Source organism: Ostrinia furnacalis, unplaced genomic scaffold (assembly GCF_004193835.3).
Source record: "Ostrinia furnacalis isolate ACB-3 unplaced genomic scaffold, ASM419383v2 OfSCF0322, whole genome shotgun sequence".
Taxonomy (NCBI): Eukaryota; Metazoa; Arthropoda; class Insecta; order Lepidoptera; family Crambidae; genus Ostrinia; species Ostrinia furnacalis.
This window is the reverse complement of record NW_021130561.1, coordinates 634,799-649,725: the sequence shown is the minus strand read 5'-3', so window position 1 is coordinate 649,725 and position 14,927 is coordinate 634,799. Positions and strand designations below refer to the sequence as shown.

Below are 14,927 nucleotides of genomic sequence, written 5' to 3'. Positions count from 1 at the left end.
CTCCGATAATTTCCAGACCAATTGGTAGCGGCTTGCAGCGCCTTCCTGATACCTTCATGAGGTCATCTGTCCATCTGTGGGTGGATGCTGGACATCCCTCAAGTGTGCGTCTTCTACAATCTAAAACCAGCAGAAGAATAATACCAGCAATCAGTAAATTAATTCCACTTTATGTTCTGTTACAGGCTAGTATGGAGAGGGGCAGAGTCGTACCTTTACACTTGGATATACGCCAACTTCAGACTGGTGGATCTGCCGTGGAACCACACTTTCACCTGGTACGCGGCGGCCCTTGGGGTTGACTTCTGCTACTACTGGATGCATAGAGCTTGTCATGGTGAGTTTCAAAACAAAGTTTATAAAGGAATAGTCCTATTAAAGATAAGACCTATTCACCTAAATACTGAGGTACCTACAGAAATATACAGTCTGATGTTCTGACGGTACTTTTGCCAAAAATTCTTAGTAAAATGCCAAAACAATGGTAAAAATAAATATTATAAGACGCCTTTCTACATAAAACCAAACGTTAAAGAGCTTTAAAGATGCTTTTGTTTCCATATTAAACAAATATTTTTACCCTAAAATACTTAAATTGTCATCATCATAACCACTGACATGGGTCGTATTTCTAAACGTTTATTCTTAAATTAACGTCAAAGGTAGACAAAGGTACGTCCCGGGTGATATTTTACATTAATATTTCAATTGCCTCGTTTAAGCCACGTAGGATTGTCAAGTTTTAAAACAGAAAGACGGATTGGTCGACCAAATTAAAAGGATGATTAGGAATTAAGTGTTTAAAAATTTAATCCAAGGTTTTGTCAATATTTACTTCAGTAAGACAAAGTCTTTGTTGAACATGGCAATTAATACTGGCTTTATCAAGACACCTGGCAAGCGTAATTGCCCCAAATCAATAGGGACTGCCGTGTTTACCTTTACGCTCAATAATTACTGGCCAATGACAGGACCTCACTCGGCATTTCGGCAGTGACACCTACTGGCAAGTGCAATTAATACAATTTAGTCTTATCGTGTTTGCTGCTCATCAGACAAAGCCACACTGAAAAAAATGTTTGGTTATTGTTTACACAACAAAACACAACATTTTGTTCCTCATAACCAAAGTGTTCGGTGGTCACTTTTGTTGTGTAAGCAGTAACCAAACATTTTTTCAGTGCATTGTCATGTCCACTAGTTGAATAAGACCTTACAAGCCAGTGGCGCCAACTGTAGCCTTATATTCACGTAACAAAACTTCAACGACAAATCGCTGAATGCGATCCTATCGAGTAATCGTTCTATCGAAATGACCCTTATGAATACGGTTTTAGAACTGTTTTTCAGTGGGATGACGTAACAAAACGTCAATTACAACAAATCGCTGAGTTGCGATACTAACGAGTAATCGTTCTATAAAAATGACTCTTGTGAATACGGATTTAAAACTGTTTTTCGATGGGACGACTTCTGAACGTCAGCGAGATCTTGACTGTCAAAATACGTGAATTAGGATGAGCGCAAATACTAGTCAAGTCAGTCGAGTAAATAGAACCAGGCCTGGTCATCTCCGCGAGCTTACATCGAAAACAAAACACGCACAATGGCCCCCTACAGGATTACTATTCGACAAGGCCTCACATACGAGCGACCATTGACTCACGCACGCGTATTCTTGTGTATCATGGAAAAAAATAAAGAAAATGGTGTACTAAATAATACTGTGCAGTATTTGACTGCCTAAATAATAATAAAAACACAGAATGTACTTTTTTAAGTTGCCTGAAGACACTGAGAGGTAAATAAGTAGTTAATATTATTCATGATAATTCATGCTAAATCATGTATTTCCTCCGCCATTTTCTGCAGTTTGGCACCTCACGTCACATCATTTTACCGAAGTCAGCCCTATAGCTTCGGCGCAGTACCGATCACTGACGTTTGTTAACAAAATGGTGCTTGACTCTTGAGACAAGCTAAATTACACCATATTGTTAATGACATTGAGCATACATTTTTTTAAATACCTTCGCGAAGTAAAACTTCTGTACGTAGTACTTATTATTATTCTGTGATAGAACGCTAAACGAGTCTTTGGTCAATATTTTTTTTATTCTTTCAGAGGTGCACATCCTATGGGCACAGCATCAAGTGCATCATACCTCAGAAGACTTCAACATGGGGGTGGGGATCAGGCAGTCGGTTCTACAGGGATGGTGTGGATTTGTGAGTATTACATTATTATTGTAGCTACTTGCCGAAGGGGATGAAATGAAATGCTATTGTACTCGTAATATTAAAAGCGTAAACCCCTTTATTACAAACGGTCATAATTACATGTTTGTGTGTTTATTCAGTGGTTTTATTCAATTTAGGGAGGCTCTACATAGAGTAAAATAATTTATGACTGCTTTTAAATAACAGATCTGCTGTTCACATAATATAGAGTAAGATCGTATTTATCGTGTCGAATAACGAAAACAGGATAAAATATCTTTTTTTGGTCTTTTAAATATTATTATAACGATGTACCCTTTGCTCTTCAACTAATTTAGCCAATATTAAATGAACAGTAACAGCTAGATAATGTAAATAAGGCCGTTTGTAAGCCAATGCTCACGCCAATAACACCGATATAATATCAGTTTGTTCTTGCTTCAGTTTTGCATGATCACCTTAAGGCCATGAACAGTAAAGTGTCAAAATATGTAGTACGTGACACACCCTAAGTGGCCAAAAAATGTATAAGACTACCTTCGTTCGTTCGTTTCAGCCGAATGACGTCCACTGCTGGACAAAAGCCTCCCCCAAGGATTTTCACAAAGACCGATCCTGCGCCGCCCGCATCCAGGCACCTCCCGCGACTTTAACCAGATCGTCGGTCCACCTAGTGGGAGGTCTGCCCACACTACCTTTTCCGGCTCGTGGTCGCCACTCGAGAACTTTTCTGCCTCTGCAGATAAGACAGATAATACTTCCGGATGATAAGATTACCTTAGAGTGCGAGCTTATTGCCTACTTTGGGTGTAACGAACTATTTGAGGCTGACTGTACTAGGTCGCTAAATTTTATCATCAACTAGCTGACCCGGCGAACTTTGTTCCGCCTTAATGGCAATAAATAACGGGATAAAAAGTATCCTATGTCCTTCTCCTGGCTCTAAACTACCTCCCTGACAATTTTCAGCTAAATCGGTTCAGCCGTTCTTGAGTTATAAGTGGAGTAACTAACACGACTTTCTTTTATATATATAGATTACTAGCTGACCCGGCAAACTTTGTTCCGCCTTAATGGCAATAAATAAGCAGACATTTTTTTTAATTTCGAACGGGATAAAAAGTATCCTATGTCCTTCTCCTGGCTCTAAACTACCTCCCTGACAATTTTCAGCTAAATCGGTTCAGCCGTTCTTGAGTTATAAGTGGAGTAACTAACACGACTTTCTTTTATATATATATGTAGATTATTGCTCCGATACGATGAGTTTGCTCAATAACTTTATAGAGGCAGGTTACTTGGTATTGTTTCCAAAGAAGGGTCAGGCGGCATTATCATGGACGTGCCAAAATTAAATTAGGATTATGATCAGGGTGAAAGGTGGAAGCGATGTATAGGAACTATGAAAGCTATATCGGGGTAAAACTTGCTGAATAAAAAATATTTTTCATGAGCAAAATATTCACAAATTAAGTAACTTAAAATCTTGAAATTGCAATTACAAAACAACTGAAAATATTCAGCATCCGAATGGGTGTTTAGCATTTTATCAACAAACATGCCACAATTTCATCAATAATTAGAGATAAGCTAAGGCCTGATTCGACCAAACTTTTATCCGAGAATAACTCCTGGTATAACCACAGAATAATAATAATAACTGGCACATTGACAGTTTCAGTATGGGAAATATGTCAAAACTGACGATTTATTCTGAGATCTATCCTAAAGTGGTCATTACGTAATCATAATTGCTGAAGATAGCCCTCTTAGGACAAAGTAACGATCGTTTGTCCTACGTTATCTTTATTGAGATGATTTATTTACTAATCTATCTAGATCTAATAACTGTTAGAGAGTAATTTTGTTTTTGCGTGAAAGGGTAACAAACATCCAGACATCCAAACTTTCGCATTTAAAATATTAGTAGGAAGTAGGAAGGATAGTAGGATTGTACGGACGACGGCACATCAAGGTAAATACTGTGACATCATAAGCAGTTGCAATACGTAGGTTTTGCAAAGCTGTATATTTCAGGTAATTCTGATCAAAAGCGATTCGATACCAATAATGTGTAATATGTGTATATCGCTCTAAAACTTTTGAATATCGCTCCGCAAATTAACTTTTCGGTTTGTTTACGACCGTTTTCCGATACAGCTCGCATCGCTCCCGGCTCGCGGTCATGGCGGCGAATACATTAGCGATATTGGAGCCATCAAATTATGCGTGCTTCAGTACTCAATGGTATCGATAATTTAGAATTTTGCTGAGCAATATGAAATGGAATAAAGCCTGTCTGCTTGTAATCTAATAATAAATAATAAGTAATCTTTACCTGTGGTGGAAAGAAATTAGAGCTTCGATACTACTTTTTCTTTCATCTAGTCGTGTTAATACATAGATACGAAGATAAAGCTATGAAAGCCCCACTTTCAACCCCAAACAACTCTCTAAACTTGCTGACCGAAATTTCTAAAATTATTTTAATTGTTCACAGATATTCTACTTGCCCCTGGCGCTGGCCATCCCTCCTGCCCAGTTCGTGATGCACCACCAGTTCAGCTACCTCTACATGTTCTGGATCCACACCGAAGCCATCAAGAGCTTGGGCCCTCTGGAGTACATCCTCAACACACCCAGCCACCACAGAGTACATCATGGTAAATAATTTCAACACAAACTAAGATAAAGAGTAGTACAACTTAAAATACTTCTTTTTATTGGATCAGAAATTACGTGAAATACGTAGTTTTTGATGTAGATTCCGCTAGTCGCAAAAACTCGATTTTTCAATATTCTTAGTTGCACTAGCCTTTATCTAGGTGTGCGATATGATGCATTTCAGAAATGCATCTCAAATTCATATTTTAAGAACATTAACATCTGTGAAGCTCAGGGAAGGTCACAGTTGTGATTGTTTTAACGCAATATCGTAACGCTTTTAATTTTGATCCATAAGAAGTTTAATCAAATTAAATAAAGATTAAGAGGATCTGCTCGAACGAAATTTCAATATTGAAGCAGGCAATTTTCGGCGGATTACAGGCCTCTTAAATTCTAAGGCAAAAATGCGAATCTAATCACGCCGATAATGGAAAAAAGGGAACACCAGACAGATTAAAGGAGCGTCTCTGGTTTGATCAAACTTTTTGTCTCAATAGAATTCGAATTATTCATATTAAGCTTATTTATGATAATTTTTGTTACAGTAAAATTGGTCTAAATATTTCACAAAATACAATATACCTAATTGTAGGTATTTATAAATTGATGATGATGATAAAATATTAATAAAATTAATTAATTGATAAATAAAATTTGGATATTAGTAAACATAAACCCTAATTAAATAACGCTTAGATGAGCTCCTTTAGGTGATACCTAATTGTTTTAATTAGAGCATGCGAATATTGAATGATGCCACATGCCTTTGTTTATTAAGTCATTGAACGCCGAGACGCTAGACACAATGGAAATTGTATTGTTCGAGGCTCACCGGTGAGCCGCGTGGCGTCCAACGTGTTCATATCAAAATAATAAATGTTTTTTTAACAGGCAGCAACAAGTACTGCTTAGACGTGAACTACGGTGGAGTGCTCATCATCTGGGACCGGATCTTCGGTACCTTCAGACCGGAGACAGACAAAGTGGAGATCGTGTATGGACTCATCTATAACCAGCCTTCGTTCAACCCTCTGTACCTACAGGTAAGCTATTTATCAAATATTTACAGAAGTAAATAGCATTTACCTACTGAGCAAGAGTTCAACTACTTATGTACAAGTGAAATTATAGTCAAACAATGGTCAAACTCAGATCGTTCTCAGTTCAAATTCGGTCAAACTGAGCATGCTAAGCGGTACATGATCCACGACAGTCATCATCATCATCATCTCAGCCATAGGACGTCCACTGCTGAACATAGGCCTCCCCCAATGCTTTCCATGTTACCCGGTTGGTAGCGGCCTGCGTCCAGCGCTTTCCTGCTACCTTTATGATGTCGTCGGTCCACCTTGTAGGTGGACGTCCCACGCTGCGTTTTCCGGCCTCCATTCCAGAACCTACATAATATTTTCAGAAGATACATATATTTTCTTCTTTATCGATGTATTTGTGTTTAGGTATATCTCTTCATCTGTACCAAAATAACACTCAAAATGAAACGTCAACACATTTCCATACAAAAGACATTCAAAACTAATACCCATCCCTGATGGAATTCACGTTGCCTTTTAAGCCGTAATTAGCATGATCATATTTCCAATAAAATGACCTTACTGAAAAACCCACCTACCTTATTTTGTTACACACAAGTGTCACTTTCGTTTGTTGTTTTGAAAATTGAATTTTCCAAACGCAAACAAAACCGGGTTCCGATCAATGCCGTTATAACCAATCTCTCTTTGTATCACTCTCAAGGGATCCTCTGATGTTCGTATTGAAGGGGTAGCATTGGTCCTCATTGTTCTGTTTAACCTTTGAAGGTTTTCTAAACAATAGCTAATATTATTGGGACTGCCCTTTTGTTTGTGAGTTTTCCCCGTGCTTATAGAGCTCGTGTCCATTTGAAATAAAACCTGATTTTAAACTTTCGCGTTCCATTTCAACCAAAATAGAGAAACATGGGTCTCAACGCGACATTTTTATATGAGTTACATAATATGTCGCGTTAAAACCCGTGTTACTCTATTTTGGTTAAAATAGAACGTTTCAAAAAGTGAATAACATAATGCTTAATAACATCCTGCACAATTGCACATAATATATGCACAAATAAAGTAACAAAATCTGCTGTTTCTCCATTACTACTGATATACTTATGTAGATTATAGTAGGTAACTACATATGTATTGAAAACAAAAAGCTTTACAGGAAAGTCTATAGATATTAGACAAACACAATCATACAGTGTGTCACGTTAAAGTGTACATATGAAAATAGATAAAATTAGACCTATTTTTATCGACAAAAAAGAGGTCAAATATTTTTTGAGTTTTTTTTTTTTAATTTTTTATAGAATTTTTTTTCTTCCAATTACTTATTGTAAAGAAAACGTAATAACTTTTAAACTAAGCTGTATATTCTGATAAAATAAAAACAGTAATAATGCTAAATAACAGGCGATACTGAAAAAATACATAAAATACCCAGATAATGCCAACAAATAATAAAAAATGAGACTTTTTGAAAAAAATCTGCTTAAAAATTCGTATTTTTTTGGTTATTTGATAAAGGACAGTGCCAATCCATGTATGGAAGTTGGACCAAGTGCTGCCCAGAATGAAACTATAGTGCATTTTGTTCCTCAGGCCAATACTAATTTGTAAACCGGAGCGCACTGAAATCTATCCCTGGAGTTAAGAGAAAAAAAGAGTTTTGTTTGGAATTATTTACATACAAAATATCATCGATGTATACCTACTACGCATAAGATTTCGCGATTTTAGCATTAAATAACACTCGCTATGTTGAACTTAACCATATTGCATCCGTACACCTTAATTTAGTACGACTTCGACATTATTTATAAGCGATCAAGCGCTGTTGCAGTAGTTTGGTTAGTTGAGAAATTAATTTAAGAAGTCGAATTAAGAAGTTTTAGCTTACAATAACTTCAATAATCGATTGTAATACACCAATAAATTGATTTTACGCAAGGATAGAGAACTAAAACTTCTTGCTTCATTTTGGAAATTATAATGATTTCTGTCAACTAACCAAACTATTGCAACAGCGCTAGATCGCTTAAAAAAGAATGTCTAAGACGCACTAAAGTAAGGTGTACGGATGCAGTATGGGTAAATTCAACATAGCGAGTGTTATTTAATGCCAAAATCACGAAATCTTATGCGTAGTACGTATATATCGATGATATTTTGTATGTAAATATTTCAAAACAAAACTCTTTTTTTCTCATAACTCCAGGGATAGATTGCAGTGCGCTTCGGTTTACACATTAGTATTGGCCTGAGGAACAAAATGCACTATGGGTTGATTCTGGGCAGCACTTGGTCCAGACCCTGGCACTATCCTTTCTCCAAAAAATGCCCCTATAACCTTTTAAGCAGATTTTTTTCAAAAAGTATATTTTTTTTATTATTTGTTAGCCTTTTTTGTGTATTTTATGTATTTTTTTAGTATCGCCTGTTATTTAGCATTATTACTGTTTTTATTTTATCAGGATATACCGCTTAGTTTAAAAGTTGTTACGTTTTCTTTACAATAAGTAATTGGAAGAAAAAAAATTCGATAAAAAATTAAAAAAAAATCTCAAAAAATTTTTGACCTCTTTTTTGTCGATAAAAATAGGTCTAGTTTCATCTATTTTCATATGTACACTTTAACGTGACTCACACTGTATATGAGAATGCAGATCATGCCTTATACGTTATTTATTATACCAAAATATTATGTTATTGGAACATTTAACCTGTAGGCTTAAGATGCGCGCCGCGATAAGCGGTTAGCACGCCGTTTTATCGATTTTGCCCATACATTTTGACGTCGATAAAAGTTATCACGGCGCGCATCTTAGGCCTACTGACGTGCTTTTAGACCTGCATTATGATTCTCTAAATTACAACACATAAAATCATTTATGATTGAGTTTGCAATTAAGTTTGAATCGACTTTGAGCAAAAGCTTTTCGAATATTTTCCCAAGCTTTTCTTCGAGCGACTTTTGTCTGTGTTCTAGGAACGAGATTTATTTCGAAGAATGAAATGCGAGTAACTTCAGAATATTTGAATAATATATGAAATAATAATATGAAATTCCACCACAATACGACTTTCCTGAAATCCTTCTACTATTATTTTGCGAATTTATTCAGCTGTTAGATACGCTCTTATGTTGCCATATAAGATATTAACTGCTACATTAAAAAGCTTAGAACAAAGGGTAAAGCACATCATTAAAAGTAATGAGGTACTAATGAGTGTAATTACCTCTTTATTGTCCTACATCCATTGTACCTCTCTGGCATTTTGACTGTAATTCCGACAAAGTAGGAAGGTGAATTTTAATGACATCATTTGCTGACTTTGGTTTTTGTTTTTACGAATAAAAATTATCTTTTGTGGTACAATAAAAACTATTGGATGTGATTTTTACAAGCATATGACGTGAAGTCTTGTTTGAATATTAATTTTATTATCCAATGGGTAGATATTGAAATTTTCAGGGGAGGCCATGTTCAGCAGTGAACGTCCTGTGATGATGATGATGATTGTCATTTTTAATGCTTTTTAAATTAAAAAAAAAATAACATTACACATTTAAGTTTTTAAGAAAACACCGCCTAAATTGTACCACTTTTTTCTATTTCATACATTTCTTGTTTTGTGTGGTGTACAATAAAGTTTTAATCCATCTTTGTTAAATATTGAGCTTTATCAACTTGTAATCAACTTCATTTTGTACCAAAACTGCAAACATTCCTTTGACGGTCTCTGATTTTTTTTATTTACATTGAGTTTATTTCGACAACTCTATCGTGACCAACATGACGTATAACTTTTGCAATTTCAAAATCGATCAGTACTGCTTGAATTTGATTTGTTTGTTTAAAACTAAAGTCATTTATCACCAAGTTAGGATAACAGGTAAACACATTTGACGGCCGTCTGGAATAGATATGGAACAGAGGTCGCGGGTTCGAGTCGGGAAACTTATATTTTATATTAGTCATCGATATTTTATTTTTAGCTACTAGACGAGGTAACCTTCGCACTTCTCCTATGTTCGTTCGTTCGTTCGTTTCAGCCAAATGACGTCCACTGCTGGACAAAGGCCTCCTCCAAGGTTTTCCACAATGCACGGTCCTGCGCTGCCCGCATCCAGGCTCTTCCCGCGACCTTTATCAGATCGTCGGTCCACCTAGTAGGAGGCGTGCCCACGCTACGTCTTCCAGCCCGTGGTCGCCACTCGAGAACTTTTCTGCCCCAACGGCCATCGTCTCTACGAGCTATGTGCCCCGCCCACTGCCACTTGATTTCTATGTTACTTCTGATTAATTTCGTTGCGGGTCCAATGACAGTTTCAACTTTCCCCCGGGACAAACTTGACCGTCACTGGTTGGGTTTTTATTGGCGGTCAAGCTGTAGAACCTGGCTACACAGGAGTTGCAGCGGTGGGAACGAGAGGTGGGAATAGTCCCGAAAAACTAGACGAGGTAACCATATTAATATTGTAAATAAGAAAGATATTATTTCTGTCTGTTACCTTTTTCACGGTAATACTACTGAACCGATTTCGATAAAATTGTATTTATCAAGACCTCTGGAAAAACATAGAGTAGTTTTTTAAAAGGGGATGGAATCACAATCGCGATATTTTTTTTTTGTGAGAGACCGACATCCACTCGGGTGAAGCCGCGGGCAAAATAGTTTAAAAATAATATCCTCAAAAACTCTCCTATTTATAATATTAGTAGTCGAAGGTACATCAATCTTTAAGTAATAAACATTTCACACTCCCTGCCCAGTCATTAACAACCCTTAAAAGCATATTTAATTACGCAAACACAAATAAAACTTGATCCACACCTCGGCCACAGCTAAATGGCTTCCAATTAGCGATTCGGTACAGCCCTCGTTAATTATTCGAAACGGTTTGTTGGTGGGCGACATTTTAAAGCTTTTAGCTGAATTTTCGCTTTTTGCGCTGCACTATTAATTTTATAGCTTATGTAAAGCCTCACATTCATAGGGTGAAACTTTCTGGTCAAATAGTTCACAAATAACTAATAATTTGTTTAAAAATTTTATTCCCTACGCAGTCTCTATCTACGGTTACATAGCTAGCAAAATAGTTATTAACATAATATAAGAAATAATGTGTTTTTAATTCAAAGTAAAATAAGGTTTCATCTAATGAAGATAAATAGAATCTAAACTCTTTCCTCTTTCTATCCCTTTTTCTTTTATATTGCAATATTACTTAAATTAATTACATAGATAAGTTATAATAATAAGCAACTTTAACTTTATTCACATAAACTGAAATTGTTTTGAGTTGACTAAATTTAATTCAAAATTCACTATTCGAAACGGAATACCACTAGCACTTCCATTCCAAATTAAATTAGTTTTAAAACATTTCGGGCGAAGCTTTTACATTCACGTAACAACTAGTAACAAGTAGTTTTGGTCGCCTGCTATCCTTTTATACAGCAAAACTGAACTAATTACAAAACTGAAACGCTTGCAGTTCCACAAACATGTATTGAATCTGGTTTTAACCGCGAAAATACCACACAGGAATTTCCTTTAATAACAGTCTTCTAATGACACCTTAAGAGAACTCAGTCGGTGCACATAGGTATTAACTACATTCTTTCTAGCGATCGCAATATTTCTTCCACCTTGTGTTATAAATTAAAAAAAGTCATATAATTTCGGAACAAACTTGGCTTTTATTGCTTGGATTTTTATAGGCGGTCTAGCTGCATATGCTGGCTACACAGGAGTTGTCGCAGTGGGAAAAGTCCCGTATATTTTTATGTGGATGGGTATTTCAGAATGGAACTCACAAACTCGGTTCAGTTTCAAGCATAGATTGAGGCTTTTGAGTGGTTGAATCACAATATTGAGACCAATCACAGGAATGCGGCCATTATTCTCCATTAGCAGAAATATGCAAACTCCAGACCAGCATGAAGAGTGTAAGCTAAATCTCAAATGTAGAGAGAGGTGTCATCATGCGTGGAATGGAGACTTAACGACGCACAAATGATGCTAAAGAATTTGCCTTGCACTACAAAAGCGAGAACCGATGAATTATGTATTTTCTTTGCACTATGAAAATGAGAGAACATACTTTATTTAATAGCAACTGGGTAATATTTAAGGCACGAGTAACGACGGTAATTAACTGTTAAACAAGATCAAGAGCTTTTAACGGCGGGAGCGAACATGAATTTGTTGTTTAAATAGAAATCTTATCACAATGTAGTTAGGTGCATGTTCCGTTGATTATGTAAGTTAAGCCGTTTACACAGAAACACTCAAAGGCAGATGCTGTGTTTCTAGAATTTAATAATAGAAAACAAATAATTGTATTCTAAACCATAAAGTATTACTTAAGTACTGAGCTTTGTTTCTAGTCGACCGTACTTTATCAGACCTCTAATTTTGAGAATGTCCTAAATACATTTTCAACCATAAACTTAACTACAAAACAACTATTCTAGAACAATGGAAACCATTTCGCATGTACGGAGGACGTCATATAAACATAAATAAACACTGGGCAGCCACAGTTATTTAGCTTTAATAAGTGGTATATTTGCAACAAAAATGCACAGTGCACACAGGCTGATTTTAACCGTAATTATAACTATAACCTTGTTTTTGTATAGAGTTTGACAGACTTTTGACGTTTGTTACAGTTAAATTAAGATGATGCAAGCAACCCAGGGTCTTTATTTTTCAACGCACGTTTATCAATTTCTATACTTTAATCAAAGTCTTTCAAGGTTTTGTAATTTCATTTCTCAGAGTGAAACTTTGAGTTGTAATTACATTACTAATGCAATGATGTTCCCAGTAACGAGATGTGATGAGCAATGTATGAGATTCTGAGAATGTGCGTTCACACACACAGAGACGAATAATATAATAATAAATAAGAATTAGAAGAAGTAAAAGAAAGTTAACCTTCAAGGCTTATTAATAACAAATCTATTAATCACAGTAGATGTTAGAAAGATGTGCCAAATAAAAATGAAATTGAAGATTGATATGCCTCGTACATCTAAGTTATAAGCCCTAAAAAGTAAATCTTAGTTGCCAGCATAATCATCTAAACTCTAGCCAATTTATTTGTGAAAAGAATGACACGTACGTAATCTATTATATAAAAGAAAGTCGTGTTAGTTACTCCAGTTATAACTCAAGAACGGCTGAACTGATTTAGCTGAAAATTGTCAGGGAGGTAGTTTAGAGCCAGGAGAAGGACATAGGATACTTTTTATCCCGTTATTTATTGCCATTAAGGCGGAACAAAGTTCGCCGGGTCAGCTAGTTAATAATAAAGAATGATAGTCATTTATAACGTCTATGCCCCCAGGCAACATATTTAATAAGCGCTCGAATCTCAATTCGCATGCAATTTTTTTTTCTGAAACTGTGTGAAGTTTCTATAATGTTCATCACATTTAATTCTTCAGAACTTCAGAACACAGGCCTAATTCCTAGGTTGCTGTTGTGGCCTTCTAGGACTCCATTACACAGGCTCAGTGCGAAGTGGTAGAAGGTGGTCCACCTTACTGTCAGATATTGTAAAATACCGTGGCCTAGATTGGGTAATTTTGGTGATAGCCACCAAAGCACAGCCACCGCTAGACTACAAGCACCTCTATACCCATGTAGATAAGACTAACTTTCCCCTTTTTTCCAGGGTTTCTACACCGGCTACGTGATTGAGAAGGTGCGTCAGTTCACCACCTTCGGGGACAAGTTCCGAGCAGTGTTCTACGGGCCTAGCTGGGAACCCGGCACTCCTAGACTCGGAGAAGAGGCCCTGAAGGTTGATGTATGTATTATTTGGGCAGCCTCATTCATTTTATAACAATTTTGTAGTAGCTTAAATACTCCGGGGGAAAATTAATGACAGTTTAATTTTCCCCTGGAGCAAACTTGACCTTCACTGGTTGGGTTTTTATTGGCAGTCAAGCTGTAGATCCTGGCTACACAAGAGTTGCAGCGGTAGGAACGAGAAGTGGGAATACTCCCGTAGCTTAAATACTACTTGCTAAGACAATTAAAAAGATGAAAATTTCGGGGAAACTAGACACAGCAAAAACATTATTGGAATGTCACAAAGATATTTAATACTCCTAACTAAAGTTTATAATGCAGCGCTTCGGGGATGTTTGCTGAGTGGCGCATCGACTGTTTCTATACGACGCTACGGAAACGGTGCGCATCCCTAGTGCGCAGGGTCCGGGGCAGCCCCAACATCATCTTAAACGCGCTCTCCGCAAGATTTGACTGCATAGAGCAATGATTAATGTACTGACTAACGAACAAATAGCAAAATGCAAAAATTGACTTGTTTGAATTGTTTGAATTTAATTTAATGTGAATTGAAATGAAATTTAAATATTTTATTATTATTACAAATAATTATTAACTGTAACCTTAAACCTATGACTGTGTTGAAATAAATGACTTATTATTATTATTATAATGAAGAGGTTAGTCTAAAAAGCATGTTACAGAGTAGAGACAACAGACCTGCAAATTGATGAAAAATGTAGTAAAACGTCAATCAATATCAAATCATTCATGAAAACACAACATCTTTCTTTTTAGTTGCCTGTTGCTTAGCCCAAAAGTTATCTCAGAAAGTTTAGAAAATTATTCACTAAAGAAACGAAGACTTTTAAAAATACAATATTGAGGTATTTTTAGCCAAAATTCAGGTAGACTGCCTGAAAAACAATGTTACAACTTTTGCTATTAATGGTCAATGGTGAATAAAGTTTGGTACCAAAGTGTAATATTGTCTTCCTACATCAAAATTCCATCGTAAGCTTTAGGCCAAACGGAATTTCATACTTATAGCAAATACATCTCTATCACTAATGACGTAATGACCATTCTACAATAGCAGTTTTCTGGCGTATACGTCCTTTAACCCTGAAGTCCCGTCTAATACCTGTCAACCAGGTCCGGCAAAAACTGATATCGTATGACCTA

At 36.2% G+C, this 14,927-nt stretch overlaps 1 protein-coding gene across 2 annotated transcripts in view; it reads left to right on the top strand.

Moving 5' to 3' along the window:
- Positions 1–14,927, top strand: part of LOC114360764 (alkylglycerol monooxygenase) — a 44,307-nt gene that overhangs the window by 25,124 nt on the left and 4,256 nt on the right. For both annotated transcript variants that reach the window (XM_028315562.1, XM_028315556.1), the window contains exons 4-8: positions 186–337; positions 2,126–2,229; positions 4,721–4,883; positions 5,779–5,930; positions 13,624–13,758. In XM_028315562.1, coding sequence (XP_028171363.1) covers positions 186–337; positions 2,126–2,229; positions 4,721–4,883; positions 5,779–5,930; positions 13,624–13,758 — 706 coding nt within the window. The remainder of the gene's footprint in view (positions 1–185; positions 338–2,125; positions 2,230–4,720; positions 4,884–5,778; positions 5,931–13,623; positions 13,759–14,927) is intronic.